General features: G+C 39.9%; 1 protein-coding gene across 1 annotated transcript in view; it reads right to left on the bottom strand.

Moving 5' to 3' along the window:
- ATRX (alpha thalassemia/mental retardation syndrome X-linked) overlaps positions 1–5424 on the bottom strand; it is a 63976-nt gene extending 58552 nt beyond the window's left edge. Inside the window, 4 exon segments of the mRNA XM_010015574.1 lie at positions 371–490; positions 1757–1881; positions 3514–3566; positions 5404–5424. Of these exon segments, the coding sequence (XP_010013876.1) occupies positions 371–490; positions 1757–1881; positions 3514–3566; positions 5404–5424 (319 nt within the window).
- Between the last annotated feature and the right edge of the window lie 11073 nt (positions 5425–16497).

Raw genomic sequence — 16497 nt, 5'->3', positions numbered from 1 at the left:
GTATTAAGGTGTTTCAATATAATTCCTGGAAAAAAAAGAAAAAGGAATACCTCTAACACCTGATGGCAACCAAGCAACTGCTCTGAATACAAAGCAAGAAGGGGCCATATGGAGCACCTAATGATGCATCCTATAGCTACTGAAAAGATGAAGTTTAATGAGAACTAATCTTAGCTTCCACTGCTGCATTGCAGGGGCAGCAATGGAGGCTAACTGCAGCCAGCTAGAATCCTTACTGAACAAAAAGCCAGAAGAGTGGAGGTATTTTTAGGATAATTGATTAGAAATATGAACGATTTTTAGATGCACCAAATGTGGTCATAAGCAACAATTGAAACACGTTTAAATAGACGTTTTAAGTTGTATTTACCTCCACGCTTTTTGGGAGCTTCAGGTTTCATTTTAACGGTATTTCTGCTTCTAAATTCAGGCCCTTTAAAATCATCTTTGTCTTCATTCAGCACTGGCTCAGGCTGTACAACCACTGTACCTAGAATGATTTTATTTAGAAATTGGAAACCATTACACATCCAAACGAAGTGCAAAAGTCTTGCTTCAATAAAAGCCAACACAGTACTTTAAAGAAGTGCAATCTGTTGACTAAAACTCCAAGTTTGGAATGCACAGATGTTCACAGCAAAAAGAAATTCAAAATAAATAAATGAACCAAAACCAAACCACCACACACTTTAATCTACATCTGTTTTGCAGTTGTAGGACAGAAGCCAAAGGCTGAACGGGCTGCGAGGAGCAAATCCTGCTCTCTCTGCCCTGATGTGGTCGTGTAGAACAAGACTGTCATACTGCTGGTGGGTGTAGTACAGGAATTTGCAGAGCAATGCTACAAATAAAGGACTTTGGTTAGGTCACTTACATCTATCAGAAGCCTTAGAGTAACTACAGTTCTCTCTCTCTTTTCCCCTTCTATCCAGTTTCCCTCATCTTAATTTATTTCAACATGAAATAAATGAAAAAACAAAGAATAAAACCTGTTTTGTCTTTAATAAAATCCAGAAATCCCCTTTTGTTTTTGAACAAGGACAAGTACTAATCTTATGTGAATGAAAAAACATCTTTCGTACTTAAGAGCTCAGATTTAATACTTCTGTTGTGAGGACACTGGATATAACCTAACATTCTGGAAAGGTAATTTTCAAGTGACTGCTTTAAATACTGCTACTCAAGCAGTAAACAGTGGTGGTCCCTCCAAGTTTTCCTGTAACATTCATAGGTAAGAAATGGAAGAGATTAATCAAACTCACACTGTAGTTAAGAAGAGTGGGATGTATGCTTATAGCATTAACTGTTTTAAAAGGGTGCTTAAAAATAGATCAAATAATGACATTTCCTCCCAATTTAGTTTTGCTTTTGTTGATCTAATTGTCGATAACAGTAAAATGAGATTTGTCAGTGACAGAGTTTGAGACTTGTACAAAAGAACTGAAATAAGTTACTTCCCCTTTTCACACTGGTTTTATACAGATGTCAGGAGGCATCTGAAATAAAGCCACCAGCACATCCTAGTGTATCCACAGCCTGAAGCATGCTGGGTTCAAAACTAAAGGTGCTTGGTTTCCTCTTGTACAGCTACGTGCACAGGGGATCTGTGTGTGTGCAGTAGCATCTATGTTTCTATATAAAAGATACAGAACCCAAGACAGGCATTTTACTAATCCATGTGCATTCTAGTTAATTATGCTGCATCATCATCTTGGCTAATTTGCTGAATTCAGAAACAAAGACAGACATGAACTACCTTTAGGCAAGCTTTGCATATCAACATCGTTTTCCGAGTTTTCATTTGAAATATCTTCATTTACAGTTTCATCTAGGATTTGTTCATCATCTGATCCAACATATTTTGTTACAACTGTAGGTTTCCTGCATAGACAGAAAAAAACCCCACGCCGTGACAAATATGACATATTGCAATGCAGATAAGCCTGGAGCCTTGCAAGCAAAACACCATCCTAACTGAGGAAACCTATGTTCTTTTTAAGTTCATTTAAGACATTATGAGGTGGGATGCTCTGAGTTACTGTAGTAAGTTGCAGGCTGATTTTCTTGTTAGGAACAGGAATTCTCCCCTCCTATGTGCCATAAAATGATAAACTAACAAAATACTTTTGTTTCACAGGCTTGCTGTATAATATTGTTGGTAAAATGAAGGTTTGCTGTGTTTTTAAGAAGGAATGCAGGGAAGTCACACCTCTAGGAAAAAAGCTGAAATGAAACACAAGTGAAATGTCTGCTCAGAAATGTTATACATCATTCTGAGTTTAACAGCAGCACAAAGAGAACACACAGATATTAGCAAATGACAATAAGCAGCTTGGCAGAAAAGATGCTTGCAAGGAAATGAAAGAAATGCACAAAGAAATGAGAAAGTTGAATGTTAAATAAAAAGACCAGTTGCCAGAATCTCACACAAACATAATTGAGAATGAATCCATTACAATTAATGAATTTACAATGTCAGGGCAGGGAGGGAGGGAAAAAAGAAGAAACTAAAAAAATATGTGGAGCATATAGTCTGAAAGTACTACATGAACTACTGCAGGATACTGGGTTTGTCAGTCTCAGGCACACCATGATAAATGTTAGAGTGGAAATATCTTTAGTGATAGACAGGAAGCAAAAAAAAAAGCCCAAACAAGACTGTAAAAATGATACCGAATCATATTCAGGACACTGGATTCTGAAGATGGGGGAGAAATTAGAGGCAAATATAGAACCACACTTGCAAATATGGAATCATCACAAACAGAAAAGGGAGAATGAAGCACATTATTTAATTCCAGTGCACATAAAATAACAAAGGAGGATAAAAAGGAGTGTCAAGAGAGAGGCATACTTGTAAAGAGCAGTAATATGGCAGCTGTTGAAACCATGCGTTAGAAGAGCTCACCTATCTATACAGGAGACTAGGATTAAAACAATCGTGAAGGACATAACATGACTGAGCATCAGCTGAGAGCAAAAGAAGAGGAGTTCTACTACACTGAGTCTGCTGTTACTTCGGTCAAACACAATTTGCCTCCTGTGGGTGCAAACTGGGTGGTAAACAGTGAACTCCACACTTTCGTTAAATCAAAGAGCAAGAAGGGATTAAGCAGAAAGACCACAAATGGCAGGTTCTGCACAGGACAACTGCATAGCACATTCTTATTCTACAGCCTCCCAACAGTGAGGTACAGAAAAAGCCTTTATTCTCTATGACCCAATTTACATTTTTGGAAGAACCCTGTATAGGAATAGCAAGAGTGAAGGAACAACTGTACAAATACCTCTGTCGTGAAGATACAGGATAATCTTGTTGTCTTTGTTAGTAAAAATCAACTTTGGTGATCTTGACCCTGAAAGATGATTTGGGTTTTACGTGCACTACGAGGCATTTGTTTTACCAGCACTCTGCTAACTTAATGGATTTATACTGGTCTAAAAGCACCTGGCACAGGGCATGGACTTTTCTATAGCTACACACGCCAAGAAGTAATTATTTTCCAGACCAACCTTTTCGAACGTGATGATCCCACGGATTTGGTTCTTTCTGAAGAACTACTGCCCTAAAAACAAGGAAAAAATGTAAAAGTCAACACACTTGTGACCAAGTGACCTGTCAACAAAACCAGTTTCTTACATTAACTAGAACACATCTCAGAAGCCACCATCACTTTTACAACGACGACAACAAAGGCAGGAAAAGCATGAGCAAACGTGACACGCAATTTCAACAGTCATGCCAGTTCAGTTCAACTGAATCTATGGAGCTTAAAAACCAGGTGTAACTAAACACTAAGTGACGAATGCTCACTAACCTCCCTATGTATTATCTTAGAAGAAATTCAGAGAGGGCACTGTTGGAAGTTAGACGTTCAGAGAGAAACACTGCATGTATCTCAAGCACTGAGTCTTCATGAAACTGAGGAACTTCTCTCCTTGCAATCCTCAACTTGCTCTACCTGCTGAAAGTTCTCTCAGTGTTCTGCAGAAGGACCTGAGAACAGCTCATGATCACTGGTCAGTCCTAATCCTGAACAGGTCTGGGACCTCCTGTTCTCTGTACCTTCGCTGCAGTGTTAACTTCATGATTGAGCACATGGAAGAACAGCCTTACTCACACCAGCCTCCATGCTGCATTACCACTTCTTTACAGTTCACCAGGACTCCTCACAGCACTTAGTGCTGCAGAAGCTTATGCAGGTCTAAGGCTGGTTTTCACACTATGTGAAGAAACCATCATCTTTTCTGACACGCAGACACAAAGGGCTCTTGAAGGCTGCACTCAGGAGCTGCCACTAGTATGCCCCAAGAACTGCCAGCAGAATGCAGACACTTGTGACCTGGCTCATATGCTAGAAGGGGCTGCTGTCTTGACAGGAAAACTGGTATTTCAGAGGTCTGTGCAAATATATAACTAGGTTTGAGCAGCAGCAAATAAATACCTGGATTTACTGCAATAAAAGCAAACTAAGGCAGGACACTGGCACTGGTGCTTTCTCTACACGTTACCATACTATCATCCAGAATGTTTCCAACAAGACAGTAGGTATTAATCAGACACACCACATGAAAAATGTCTTTAATATATATAACACCATAAAGAAGAAATTTGTTTTGTCTTTTTAAAAACAGAAGCATATTTGCCTAAAAGGACAACTAAGTACCTCCTGTTACCTGATTAACAGGGTGTAAGTGTGAATATTAAGTAGAGACCAGTTCTTTTAAACCAATCATGAGCAAGAGCCTGTTTGCACATAAGCCAAAAAACAGAATAAAAGAGTTTTAACCAAATCTCTTTAAAAAGAAAAACTCACTTTGCAGTATACATGACCCGAATCGATTACAACAATTGGCATTTCATAACAAAAGAGCAATTGCACACCTCAAGTGAGCAAACCCCAACTCTCTGAATTGTGATAGAGACATTTTTCACAGGAATTATTGTGCATCAGAAAGAAAATGAAGTTGTTCAACTAAGTTCATGTATTTCAGTAAGTTAGAAATGAAGGGGGGAGGGAAGAGGCTTAAATCAAAGTGAGAATCATTCAAACTTTAAAATCTAATTTTAGGTTTATTTTACAACATTTTACAGCTAATGTTTCTAGTCACAGAATCACAGAATAGTTTGGGTTGGAAAGGACCTTAAGATCATCTAGTTCCAACCCCCCTGCCTTGGCAGGGACACCTTGCACTAAACCATGTTGCCCAAGGCTCTCTGTCCAACCTGGCCTTGAACACTGCCAGGGATGGAGCACTCTCAACTTCAGCAGATAGGATGACATCTCCTGCATGGTTCTTTAAGTATTTATGGAACAAGCAACAAAATCAACTCAGCATTTCCTACGCCAGCCATTCTGCACTAGTCATGCAACTAAAATTCAAAAGCATTTTTATTCCTACCTCTTCTCTGTTGTTCTCCATTGATGCTGGGCTACTTTTAGGTTCTCTACTTTTACCTATGGAGAGAAATTAAAGGAATCCACTGAAATGCAAGAAATACTACAAGTTCTTCATGCTGTACCTCACAGCATTGCTTATGCTTCACCACCAGGAATAAAGACAAACGGTTGACAACAAAACAGTCTTAATTTTCAATTCAGTTGCTAATACGCTAAAAGAAACTTTTCCACTGGTGAAGAAATATTGAAGAAATGAAAGTGTAACTGTATCTGCAGAAATATTAGAGTTAGTGCATTTCTTTTCATCTTTAAGAAGTTGCTTTATGTATTTTCTCTTATACATCTTGACATTAAAGCCACAATATTAAATCTGGGATCATGGAACCACACACAAAAATTCCATTTGATGCAGGGTATGACACAGAACTCCCACTTCTCCATTTTGAGAACTGTGGAAGATAAAACCTAAAGACATGTATCCTGTAACTGTTCCATCTGCAGTCCAGGTAATGGAAAATTTTAAGTTCAGTCATTCAGTGATACTTGTACAAAGTTCCTCAAATGGCTTAGTAACAGCAGTATTCTAATGGATGCACTACTGAGAAACAAGCCAGTAAAGTGGTAGTAAAATCACAGGATACTTATCTTTAACGTAAGCACTGCAATTTACTAGATGATTCTTACACTTCAGTTCTGGGAAAACCAAACCATTTTCTTTTACACTTAAAAAGAAATAAATCACTTTGATTAGAAAATCTGGTGCTGGGTATTGACCTGGGCTGAAGTGTTTGGGTATATTTCAGCCAAAATTATCCAACCACTTAAGCATGTGAAGCTAAGGTAGGGGGAGTAGAAAATGGAAACAAATTTTGGGGGCCTTTTAAGTACCTGAAGTTTCTCCTCTGGAATATTTACAGGCATTTCCCTGTTCTGAGGCAAGTGCCTGAAATTGGAAGAAGGGTGACACTGCTTCTGGAGATCAATGCTGCCCACCTTCTACTCTTAACCATTTTGTCCAAGTGATAAATCCATGGAAAATGCCAGTCTGTATATGCTTGGCAGAGATATCTTTGATGCTGGCAGCTACAATCTCTGTCAACTCTGCATTCAGCCTCCTAACCAGACTGCATGTGCACTATCTCCAAAAGCAACTGAACATGCTCCACTGCCAGCTTCTACGTGTGAGCAGGCTGTGGAGGCTCCATCCCTACAGAAGGGCTGAGGATGCTGCATCCGCTCCCAGCTCCTAGTGCTGACCCAGCTCACATGCTCCCTCCACTTCATGGCTTTAGAGTGCAGGAGCACCCCTGTCACTGCTGCTCCAGGGCAGGCACTGGTCACTTGACACACAGTGTAGGAGAGACTGACTTCCTGCTCCCCAGTGACTTTCCTGCTGGCACACACACAATGTAGAGGAGGGAGACACCCAATTTGAAAGCAGAAGCACAGAATAATACAATGGTTCGGGCTGGAAGGTACCTTTAAGATCGTCTAGCTCCAACCCCCCTGCCACAGGCAGGGACGCCTTCCACTACACCAGGTTGCTCAGAGAAACATTACTAAAGCTGCAAAATGAAGTACTGAAGAATTAAGAAAAGCCAGAATGAAAGTTTCTGGTGCAGTTTCACTTTACTCATCGTTCCTTGCACACAGCATTATGGTACAGTTCAGCTCCACAGCAGTGCACAAGATGGAAGTGCCCAGCAAGCAACTGCTTCATATTTTAACTGACCCGTGTGTGTGGCAGGGACATGCCCCAGCTCTCCTGAGCCACACTTAACTATCCCCATCGTCATCTCCCTCCTCACAACACTCTATCTAGTAGCTCACATATCCTCCAAATGCTACAACAAAATGAGATCCATTACTATATAAACCTGATTTGGCCCCACTCACGTGTATCACTTTTACACTGAATGAACATCATGTGGATTACAAAAACATAGCACAGTTGCTAAAGGCACTATCTTTATGCACAGGAAATTGGGAGGGGAAGTTAATTTGCAGGGTTAATTCTGGCATTTCCTAATACTGAAGTGTTTCATTCTTGACTTTTTAAACTTTAACACGTTCCTTTTTAAGAAATAAAATCTGAGACCTCAAAACCAACACTGAAACGTGCCTGCTACTGACTACTAAGTGCACTCCTGTTTGAAAGTAAATCTGTATTTTAAGGGAAGGAGCCAAGCTACTTAATAACTACACAGGATAAAGGGAAAATATTACTTTTTCCCAGCATGTTCCTCAGCAAAACTCCACCCTGAGCTGCACCTACATCACAGTTCAGTTTATTGTGCTGCTGAAGTACCACATGAATTAATTTCATTTTCCTATGCTAACAGTTCAGTTTAATGCTGACACAAGGAGGTTGGCACCACATGGCAGCAGACTCTCCCTCAAGACAGAACACTGAAGGTAACAACTGCAGCCCCAGAAAACCTGTGTAAATTTATCACCTGGGATAACAGGAGTTCCAAAATTCACTCAGTAATTCACTAATTGAAATAATTCAAGTAATTCAGTCAAAATCCACTCACACAGCCAAAGCATTCTCATTCTCCCGCACTCTATCACTTCAGCATAACTTTTAGCTCATTAAACAGTAGATTGAAAGGCTTTGCACCTCTATCCAGTCCAACTGGGAAATGGATTTAACTCAGTTAAATTTGGAAACAGATTTTATTCAGTGCTGTTATGAAATAATTTTACTTTTTACGACTGTTATCAAAATGAAGTGTTTAAATTTCTAACTTGCAAGTAAAAGTTTGCAACCCCAAATGTGACCTTGCATATGACTCAAGGTTCTTCAGCAGTATTGTTTTGTTTCCAAATGTTCCCAGATGATGTGTAGAAACCTTTTCCAAATAACTATGAAACCATCATCTCCAGAACTTCTTCCACAACTACAAGGACTTCTGCAGATTCTTCAGAAGTCCTTGTAGGTTTTTGCAGCAGAAAAACCAAGATACAGCACTTACAGATTGAGAAAAACTCAACCAGGAACCCCTAGCACAGCAAATACATGCATGTTTGCCATCCCATGCTCCACTGAAGGTGAATTACCAGAAATATTAGCTTCTTTCAACACTTAGAAAAAGATTCAGATCTGAAAGAAATACTGTATCAAAGGCCTACTGTATAGTTGTTAAGACATCACCACTTAAATCACATTAAGCCTTTGCATAATTGCCCCAGTGCAGTGCGATGTAGTGAAATAACTCCACAAAGTTATTTGACTTCAGAATCATATCTACGTTGAAAAGGAAACTATAAAATGTCTTTTTACCTATGGTTTTGGTTTTAGATAATGCTGGAGGAGAGTTTGCGTCCTCAGATTCTTCTGATGAGTGAGCCAAGAAGTCATGAAGTTTCTGCACTAACGTATTCAACTTGCTTTCACTGTGAAAACACAAGTAAAACTTGAAGTTACTACCTATGTATCTCATGCTAATTTAGCAAGATTGAAAGAAGGTAAATTTAATCTCAATTAATACAAAAGAAATTCACTTATTCCTTAAATACTTCTTTCTGCAAGAGAGTATCTAAGAAATAACAACCTTAGAAACAAACAGGTCCATTGAGTACAACAGATCTACATGCTTATGCAAAGCTTCTATTAAATCAGCTGTGTATATATACATTGTGCATCCTGCATTAATTTTGTCAAAAACCCAACCATGTGGGATCAGATCACTTCTTGATCTGTTTGTATGAGCATTCATAATAACAAATATTATCCCGGGAATTCTCACTAGGCAGTTTTAGACACCAGGAACTGTTAGTCTTGTATATAGTCATCACAGCAAAAAGGCAAACACCTTTATCCTATGTTTTTGTTAAAGAGCTGTATCACTCTGTAAACTACATGTTATTCCCTCGCATTTTGTGTTATTTCAGCTTCTCCCAGTGCTTCCACAACTCCCGAGACAAGTGTCTTTTCCTAGCTGCAGCACCCTGACCGAGCCAAGGGCAGTCACCCTGCTGGACCCCCTGTACCCAAAGTTACCCCTCAGCTGTTTGTCACTTCTCTCCTGGACACCATCCAGCCTCTCAAACCTGCCAGCCAATACATGAGTCACCATACCTCATCTGCTGGGAGACACGGGCTTCCAAACTGCTCAGCTACACCACCCCCTCCATAAGCTAACTCAGCTAAAGGACACAGCCTCCCATCCTTTGCACTTCAGATATCCCCATTACTTTCAATGTAAGTCTTTTGACAGCAAGGAGGAGTTAGATTTTCTGTCCCTGTTTTACGGGTTGCAGTAACTTTTCAGTATTTACCAGCTCAATCCACTCACCTTTACTATCTCTTCTACTACTCTGAACACATCGATTTAGTAAGACTTCCTACTTAACTGTTATTGCTAAAAAAAACCCAACAAAACGCATTTGTGTTATCAGAAGGACATAGAGGTGAGCGCTCTCTTGAGCGATGAGTGAAAAGGCACCATCACATTAATGCAAATGTGATTCAAACCAGTGAAAATAACCACATATAAAGCAGCATAAAACATCCATTAAAAACAGAATCTGTAATTTCTTTAAATCTCTTGAAGTACTCCACATAAAACAAAACAGCACTTTGTAATGGAAAGATTTTCTGCATGAGTAAAGGACACTTTTCTTGTGAGCCCATGTACGTACCATCAATCACTTGAGCAACTTGGAAGGAGAGTGTAACAAAACCTGCTTTACTCCCAAGTGTATCTTAAAATTCTTCTCTCAATCTGCCTGAAAGTCCTGCCCTCCAACTGCTGGACTCATGCTGCTACACAACTGCCAGTGCCTGAACCTGGGCTTCCCTTTTTGTCATGGATGGAGGGCATACTCGGAAAACATTACAAAAGATGATAATGGCATACTTGAGTTTCAACAGATTGTGTGTTCTCCTTTAGGAGATTTAATGACCATATATTCACATTAAGTTAAAAAAAATTAAAGAACTGTTCAGAATTATCTGATAGTAAAAGTACATAAAGAGATTTTATACCCATTCCAGATGGTCGGAAGAACTAATGCACACTAAGAAAGGCCACAAGAAAGTTCAGGTTTGGTAGTAAAAACAAAACAAAAAAAAACAAAACAAAAAAACCCCAGCATGTGGAATTCTGCTCATTTAGTTCGTAACTAACTTGGTTTGGTGACAGCACGATAGAAAACGGGAACTACAGATGAGTTATAGTATTATTGTTCTCAATACAAACCGAATTCAGAATAGTATGTGTGTGTCTTTGTGACCAGCACTTGCAACATTATCTACTACCACTCATTAACTCTTATCCTAATGAGCCTAAAATTATCATTTTCAGAACAAAATGTTTGTGCTGACAAACAACAACCAAAAAAATAATACACAGACTAATGGTAAAAAGTCTTCTCAGCTTGCTTTTCCTCTCCATTACTCAGCATTTTGTACCTTCAGCCTGCATTAAGGAATACCAGGTCAAATGTAAGTAAAGGTGTTACTATACTTCACCACAAAGAGATTTTAATTTAGGGCAAACTTTACCCGGTATTTTTTTGTACAAAAGTGATTTTGTGTCATGCATCTGTAGTCGAGAATATATTCTCTATCATCTTTTTTAAAGCTTCTACTGCAAATTCCTTATTCTTTTTAGTATATTAACAGCCCCATCCACTATTAAATTCATCAGAACCCACAAAATGAGCGTTTTCTTAAAAAGCACAGGAGCCTAAAAACTTGGAGGCAGAAACTGAAGGCAACAACCTCCCTCTACCACACTGCAACACTCCCTACGCTATTTACTAGTGGTTTGGAGCTTTCAAGTTCTCAGCAACTGACTTCACCCTCAGTCTAGAGTTATTTCAACACTGTTTAGCCTAATTAAAACAGGAATGAAAGGCAAGGTGGCCTACTATTATTGGTTTGGCCATGAACCTGATTTGTGACCTTGGGAAACTATCTCGTAAGAACACCATTTCTTACTTAAATTCAGAGCAAGGGCTGTAATCTTTAACAGTAAATGCTTGGCCCTTACTAGGATAAATATATATATATTTATTTATATATACACACACACACACATTAGGCAAACCTCTTATTACGCCAAATGATTCTATAAATCAACAGAATATAATAAGAGGGAAATGAAGGGACAGGTGGTGTCCTAATCTAGACACAACACACTTAATTCCCTCTGGCTGTTGACTGCTGTCCCCTTGTACATGTTTACCTGTAGTGGGTTTGCCTGGTGAGGTTTTGATAGTGGAGGGGCTACAGGGGTGGCTTCTGTAAGATGCTGCCAGAACCTTCCTCCCCATCTGACAGAGCCAACGCCAGCTAACTCCAACAGGGACCCACCACTAGCCATGGCTGAGCCCATCAGTGACAGTGGCTGCACCTCTAGGATAATGTATTTAAGGAGGAGGAAAAAAAACCTGCTACCCAACAGCAGCTGGGAGAGAGGAGGGAGAATGTGTGAGAGAAACTCTACAGACCCCAAGGAACAGGAAAGGTGGGAGGAGGTGTTTCAAGATTTGGTTTTATTTCTCATCACCCTACTCTGGTTTGATTGGTAATAAATTAAGCTCATTCCCCCAAGTCAAGGCTGGTTTGCCCATGACAGTAATTCCTGTGTGATCTCCCTGTCCTTATCTCAATCCACAGGCCTTTCATTACATTTTCTCTCTGTCCAGCTGGGGAGGGGGTGATAGAGCAGCTGGATGGGCACCTGGCATCCAGCCAGGTCAACCCACCACCTTACTTCATCACTTGTGTTTGCAGAAGCATGATATGAACCAAGTGACTCAAACCACCTTGGACAAATACAATCTTAAACAGTCTTCATTTGGATCCAACTTGCCACACGCTTATGTGACCATTCTCTCTGATGGCAGGTGAGGTCAGGGGAAAGAGCAGGACCGCTCACTTCAGCGGCAAACGTGGGTCATGCTGTGGGTTATACTGTGACACTGGACTGGATAAACCTTGTTATCCTGCTCATTTTCTGTCTACTTTCTTCAGATACTTCAAAAATGTAGGTGGGAATGTCCCAGTTACTGTCAACATCTGGAATAAGAGTTATAAAACTGTATTTTCTTTAAACAAATGAATTTCTCATTCTTCCAGAGGATCTTACCAACTTTTAGTCTAAATAAGTGCCCCTCATCTGAATTTCAAGTGGCTCCTGAAAGTCAGTGGAACAGGAGCTTTCCAGCTTTTCATCCATCTCAATGCTAACAAAGACACTTCTGCAAAATTCTTCCTAAGAAACCACCTTAAGTTCAATAATTGTCTAAATTTGTCTACATTTGAACTTTTACAATAGTTCAAGAGCACAAGGTTTTTAAATTCATCTTTAGAGTTGCTTCAAGTCCCTATCACCTTCCACTTCTGAGGCTGAAATGGAATACTGCAGAACAAGTATTGAGCAGACAAAATGAAACAATCCTCAGGAAAAAAAATAAAGAAAACCAAAACAGGATCTGCTTTCAAGCAATTGCCACTCTGCAACAACCATCCTCTGCTTCAGGCTGTATCCCACTGTACAGGACAGAAATCCAACAACCCACAGCAAAAGCTGGACTGTTTTAATCACTACAGCAGGAAGATGCACTACCCAAACCTTGCTATAATCAGGCCAGAATTCTGTCACCTGCAAATCTTCATCACAGTTCTCCCTGATTAGAAGGAAAAGTGTTGGACTTAACCCTGTTCAAAGATGTCAGTTACAAGGGCAGAACTTACACAGTCATTTCATACAAAACGTGTCAATTTTATGCCTGAACACACACAGGAATGAAACAGCTTAAGACTACTGGAAAGGGTGAAAGATGATCAAACCTACAATGGAAGTTGCTCATTTTCTTTTTTCATCAAAAAAAGGTGTGAACACACCTGGAATATCCTAAACCCCTTACTTCTCTTATTAAAAATATATAACCAGAAAATAAAATCACCCTATGATTTTATCAATTGAACAAGTAAAAGAATACGGTTTTATAAAGGTGGGGGAACATACTTCCATCCTGGTTTGGTTTTTACATGACAATGCCTTTCCAACAGCAAAGCACATGATATTGTATAGCCTAAATCAGATTAATATTTTCTAACTTGTTTATACCGATACACCCATTACTCCAAAAAAAGTGAGGCTTTACCATGAGGATTCACACAGCCAGTTCAAGTTCACATGGACCAGCTCTACCATCAGAGGATGCAAACCTTCATTCTCCAACACACACCTGATGCCAGTTCTCCCCTTTCTCCACTTCAGGACAAGGGTTTGTTTGACCTATGCACAGCAGCTGATGCACATCAGAAGCAGCCATTTCTCTTACTGAATCCAGGTGATTTCCCTAACTCAGCTCACCGCTCAATGGCATGAATGTTTCTGCAAGCAGAGGTGATGACACTGAGCTAGGGGTGAAGGGACTGTAACTTCAGCAGCAGCAACACACCACGTGAGCTTCAACTGTCAGAATTAAGAGTTGCTCAGGGAAATGACACCAAGAACCACAGAATCATTAAGATTGGAAGGGACCTTGCTCCAACTCCCAGCACAAGCAGCAACAGCTACAGGCAGGCATCAGATGTATGTTCAGTCAGGCTCTGAGTGTCTCCACAACCCCTCTGGGTGACCTGTTCCAGGGTTTGACCATTCTGAGAGTAAGAAAGTTCTGTGTTTAGATGGAATTGGACTACATTAAACTTATTCAACCTGATACAGCCACAAAATAGCTGAACACTGAAGCCCTGGCTGAAAAAAAGATGCTAGCATCCAGCATTTCATCAAACTCAAGAGATTCTACACTTAAGACTTCGTTAACACAAATTTAACTCTTTTACTTTGTTTAGAACTGACGTGAAATCCACAGGGGCTTAATCAAGTGGTACTTTGTACAGTTGAAGACACTTGATGATATGGATGAAGTTAACTTTGGAGCTTAAGTACAGCATAACAGGTTCAGACAAGTAAACAGAATTTTTTTCCTCCAGACTCTCAAGGGAAATGAGAAAGCAATGGTTCTAGGTCACCAAGAGACCCTTTATTCTGTTGAAGGAAGATTACAGTTTCTTTTTGTTGAGATGGTATCCATATCAGGATCTGGCAGAGTTATCACGCTTCAATAAAAAGTGATAAATTCTTTGGGGTTTTAACCTGTTCCTTTAATGGGAGCTTAAAATGACAAAAAGCTATGGCATTCTCACTGTTAGGTTGGCTTCAATGCTACACAAGCCTTCTAACTTCAACAGCAAAATAATCTGCAAGCTGAAAAAGACTGAAGTCAACCACTTGAAAACGTGAATACAGCATATTCACCTTTATGAGACAAAACTTGTGGCAAACTGAATGCCTTACTATGCTAATTCAGGAAAGAAAGCTCAAACTCGCATATATAACATAGAAAACACAGCTGTATCCACATCCAACAGCATCATGCCCCTCTAAGTCTAAAACTGCTTTCTCTCTCATTTACTCTGCCTTTTGCTTCCTGGAGTTTATGAGAGATTCTCAACAAGACATCGCTAATTACAAACTCTGTCTAAGAATCAAAGCGTGTCCCTTCAAGTCTCCCACAGATTCCCCATCAGGTTTGCTAGAGGTCTGAAGGGCTGTGGTGCACCTGAGGTGTAGCTTTTTATTTCACAAGATAGCCCATTTTTCCCCACTGTCGGTCCTGAATCTTTTGCCTGGTTTTTTGGTTCCACTTAACATGATGGATGTATTTGCCCAACATGGCTTCTACAGCTGAACCTATTAAGACTTACACTTGGACCTACTAAGACAGAAATTTCTACAACTGTGCAGCTTTCAGACTTGCAAATGCGCTGCCTAAATAGCACTGAAGTTAACGCTGCTCAACAACTTGTGTAATCAAGTTCTTGATTCTTTCAAGATTTCACTCCTTTTCTAAAGAAAAAAACAGATAAAGAAACCAACATCACTCAATCCATCATCCATCCTGAATGACAACTGCCTGGTGGCTGCATGTGAGAACAAACCATGAAAGCTTTATCTTCTTTAGTAAATCAGGACACTTCACCTACCATCTTCTAAAGCCAAAATAAAACCTTCCACTGTATTTGCCACTGCATTTCTACAGTTTCTTCTCCCTTCTCCTGCCTGGAACAACTTGCCACTGACCTATCCGTGAACCGATTCATGTTTCCAGATCACCTGCAGGCACAAGCTGAGCTCCAGTGAGACAAAATGGGATTTCCTGAGGTTCAGCTGTTTCCTGGGCTTCCCCGTTTATAGAAGGCACATCTAGTGATCCAATCTAAAAATGTGCTCTGTCACAGGCTGCAGGCATTTGCTTTTAAGGTGAACACAGCACACTGTAGCAAAATTTCTGGTATATTCTTTTGGTGAGTTATATCCATGTAAAAAGCACTAACTTTTCCTCCCTTCAAGCAGAAGATGCAGGTGCTCATCTGTAACAGAAGTCAGAATCTCACGTTTCCACAAGGTTCAGGCCATCCTACTGCAGAAGTTTTATTATACACCTTGTGTCACACCAAATTATCTCACAGAAAATGAAGGTACCATCAGCTAAGCCCTGTACAGACCCTGACACAAAGTTCAGAAAACCTTAACAGCGCCAGGACTGTACAAAACCAGAAATACTGATGTCACTGCAGCAAGTTCCTCTCTGAGAACTTCATTTAAGCAGTGCAAACACACTGGCTCTGGCGCACATCCTGTCAGCCTGAAGTTTTGCTTTTCCTAGGGATGAGTCAAATAATCTGCTTGTGCCCATTCCACATGACTATGTGAAAGACAACAAACTTCCATGGTCTCTGAAGCTGCAATGTAAGATTGCTATTACTTCCAGTTCGATCACTGTGGCATTAACATGCCTCTAACAACCCTATAAAAAAATCACTCAGAATGAAGAAATTCGAGTGATTCAAAAATGCAGAAAATTTAACCAAAATATTAAGAGCAAGTTTCCAAAATATCACATTGAAAGGTGAGAAGCCTGAAAAAAATTAAGTTTATTTTGACAACTTAAAAAATCGTGCTATCACTACACTGACTGCTGGGTGGTCCAGGGGAGCAAGATCAAAACTTGTCTTTTCTTTCTACTGTTGTGCTGGTTTTGTGCACTGTATGGACTGAGTGGC

This window comes from Nestor notabilis, unplaced genomic scaffold (assembly GCF_000696875.1).
Source record: "Nestor notabilis isolate BGI_N333 unplaced genomic scaffold, ASM69687v1 scaffold15125, whole genome shotgun sequence".
Lineage (NCBI taxonomy): Eukaryota > Metazoa > Chordata > Aves > Psittaciformes > Psittacidae > Nestor > Nestor notabilis.
The sequence above is the reverse complement of the archived record's forward strand: the minus strand, read 5'-3'. Positions and strand labels throughout refer to the sequence as shown.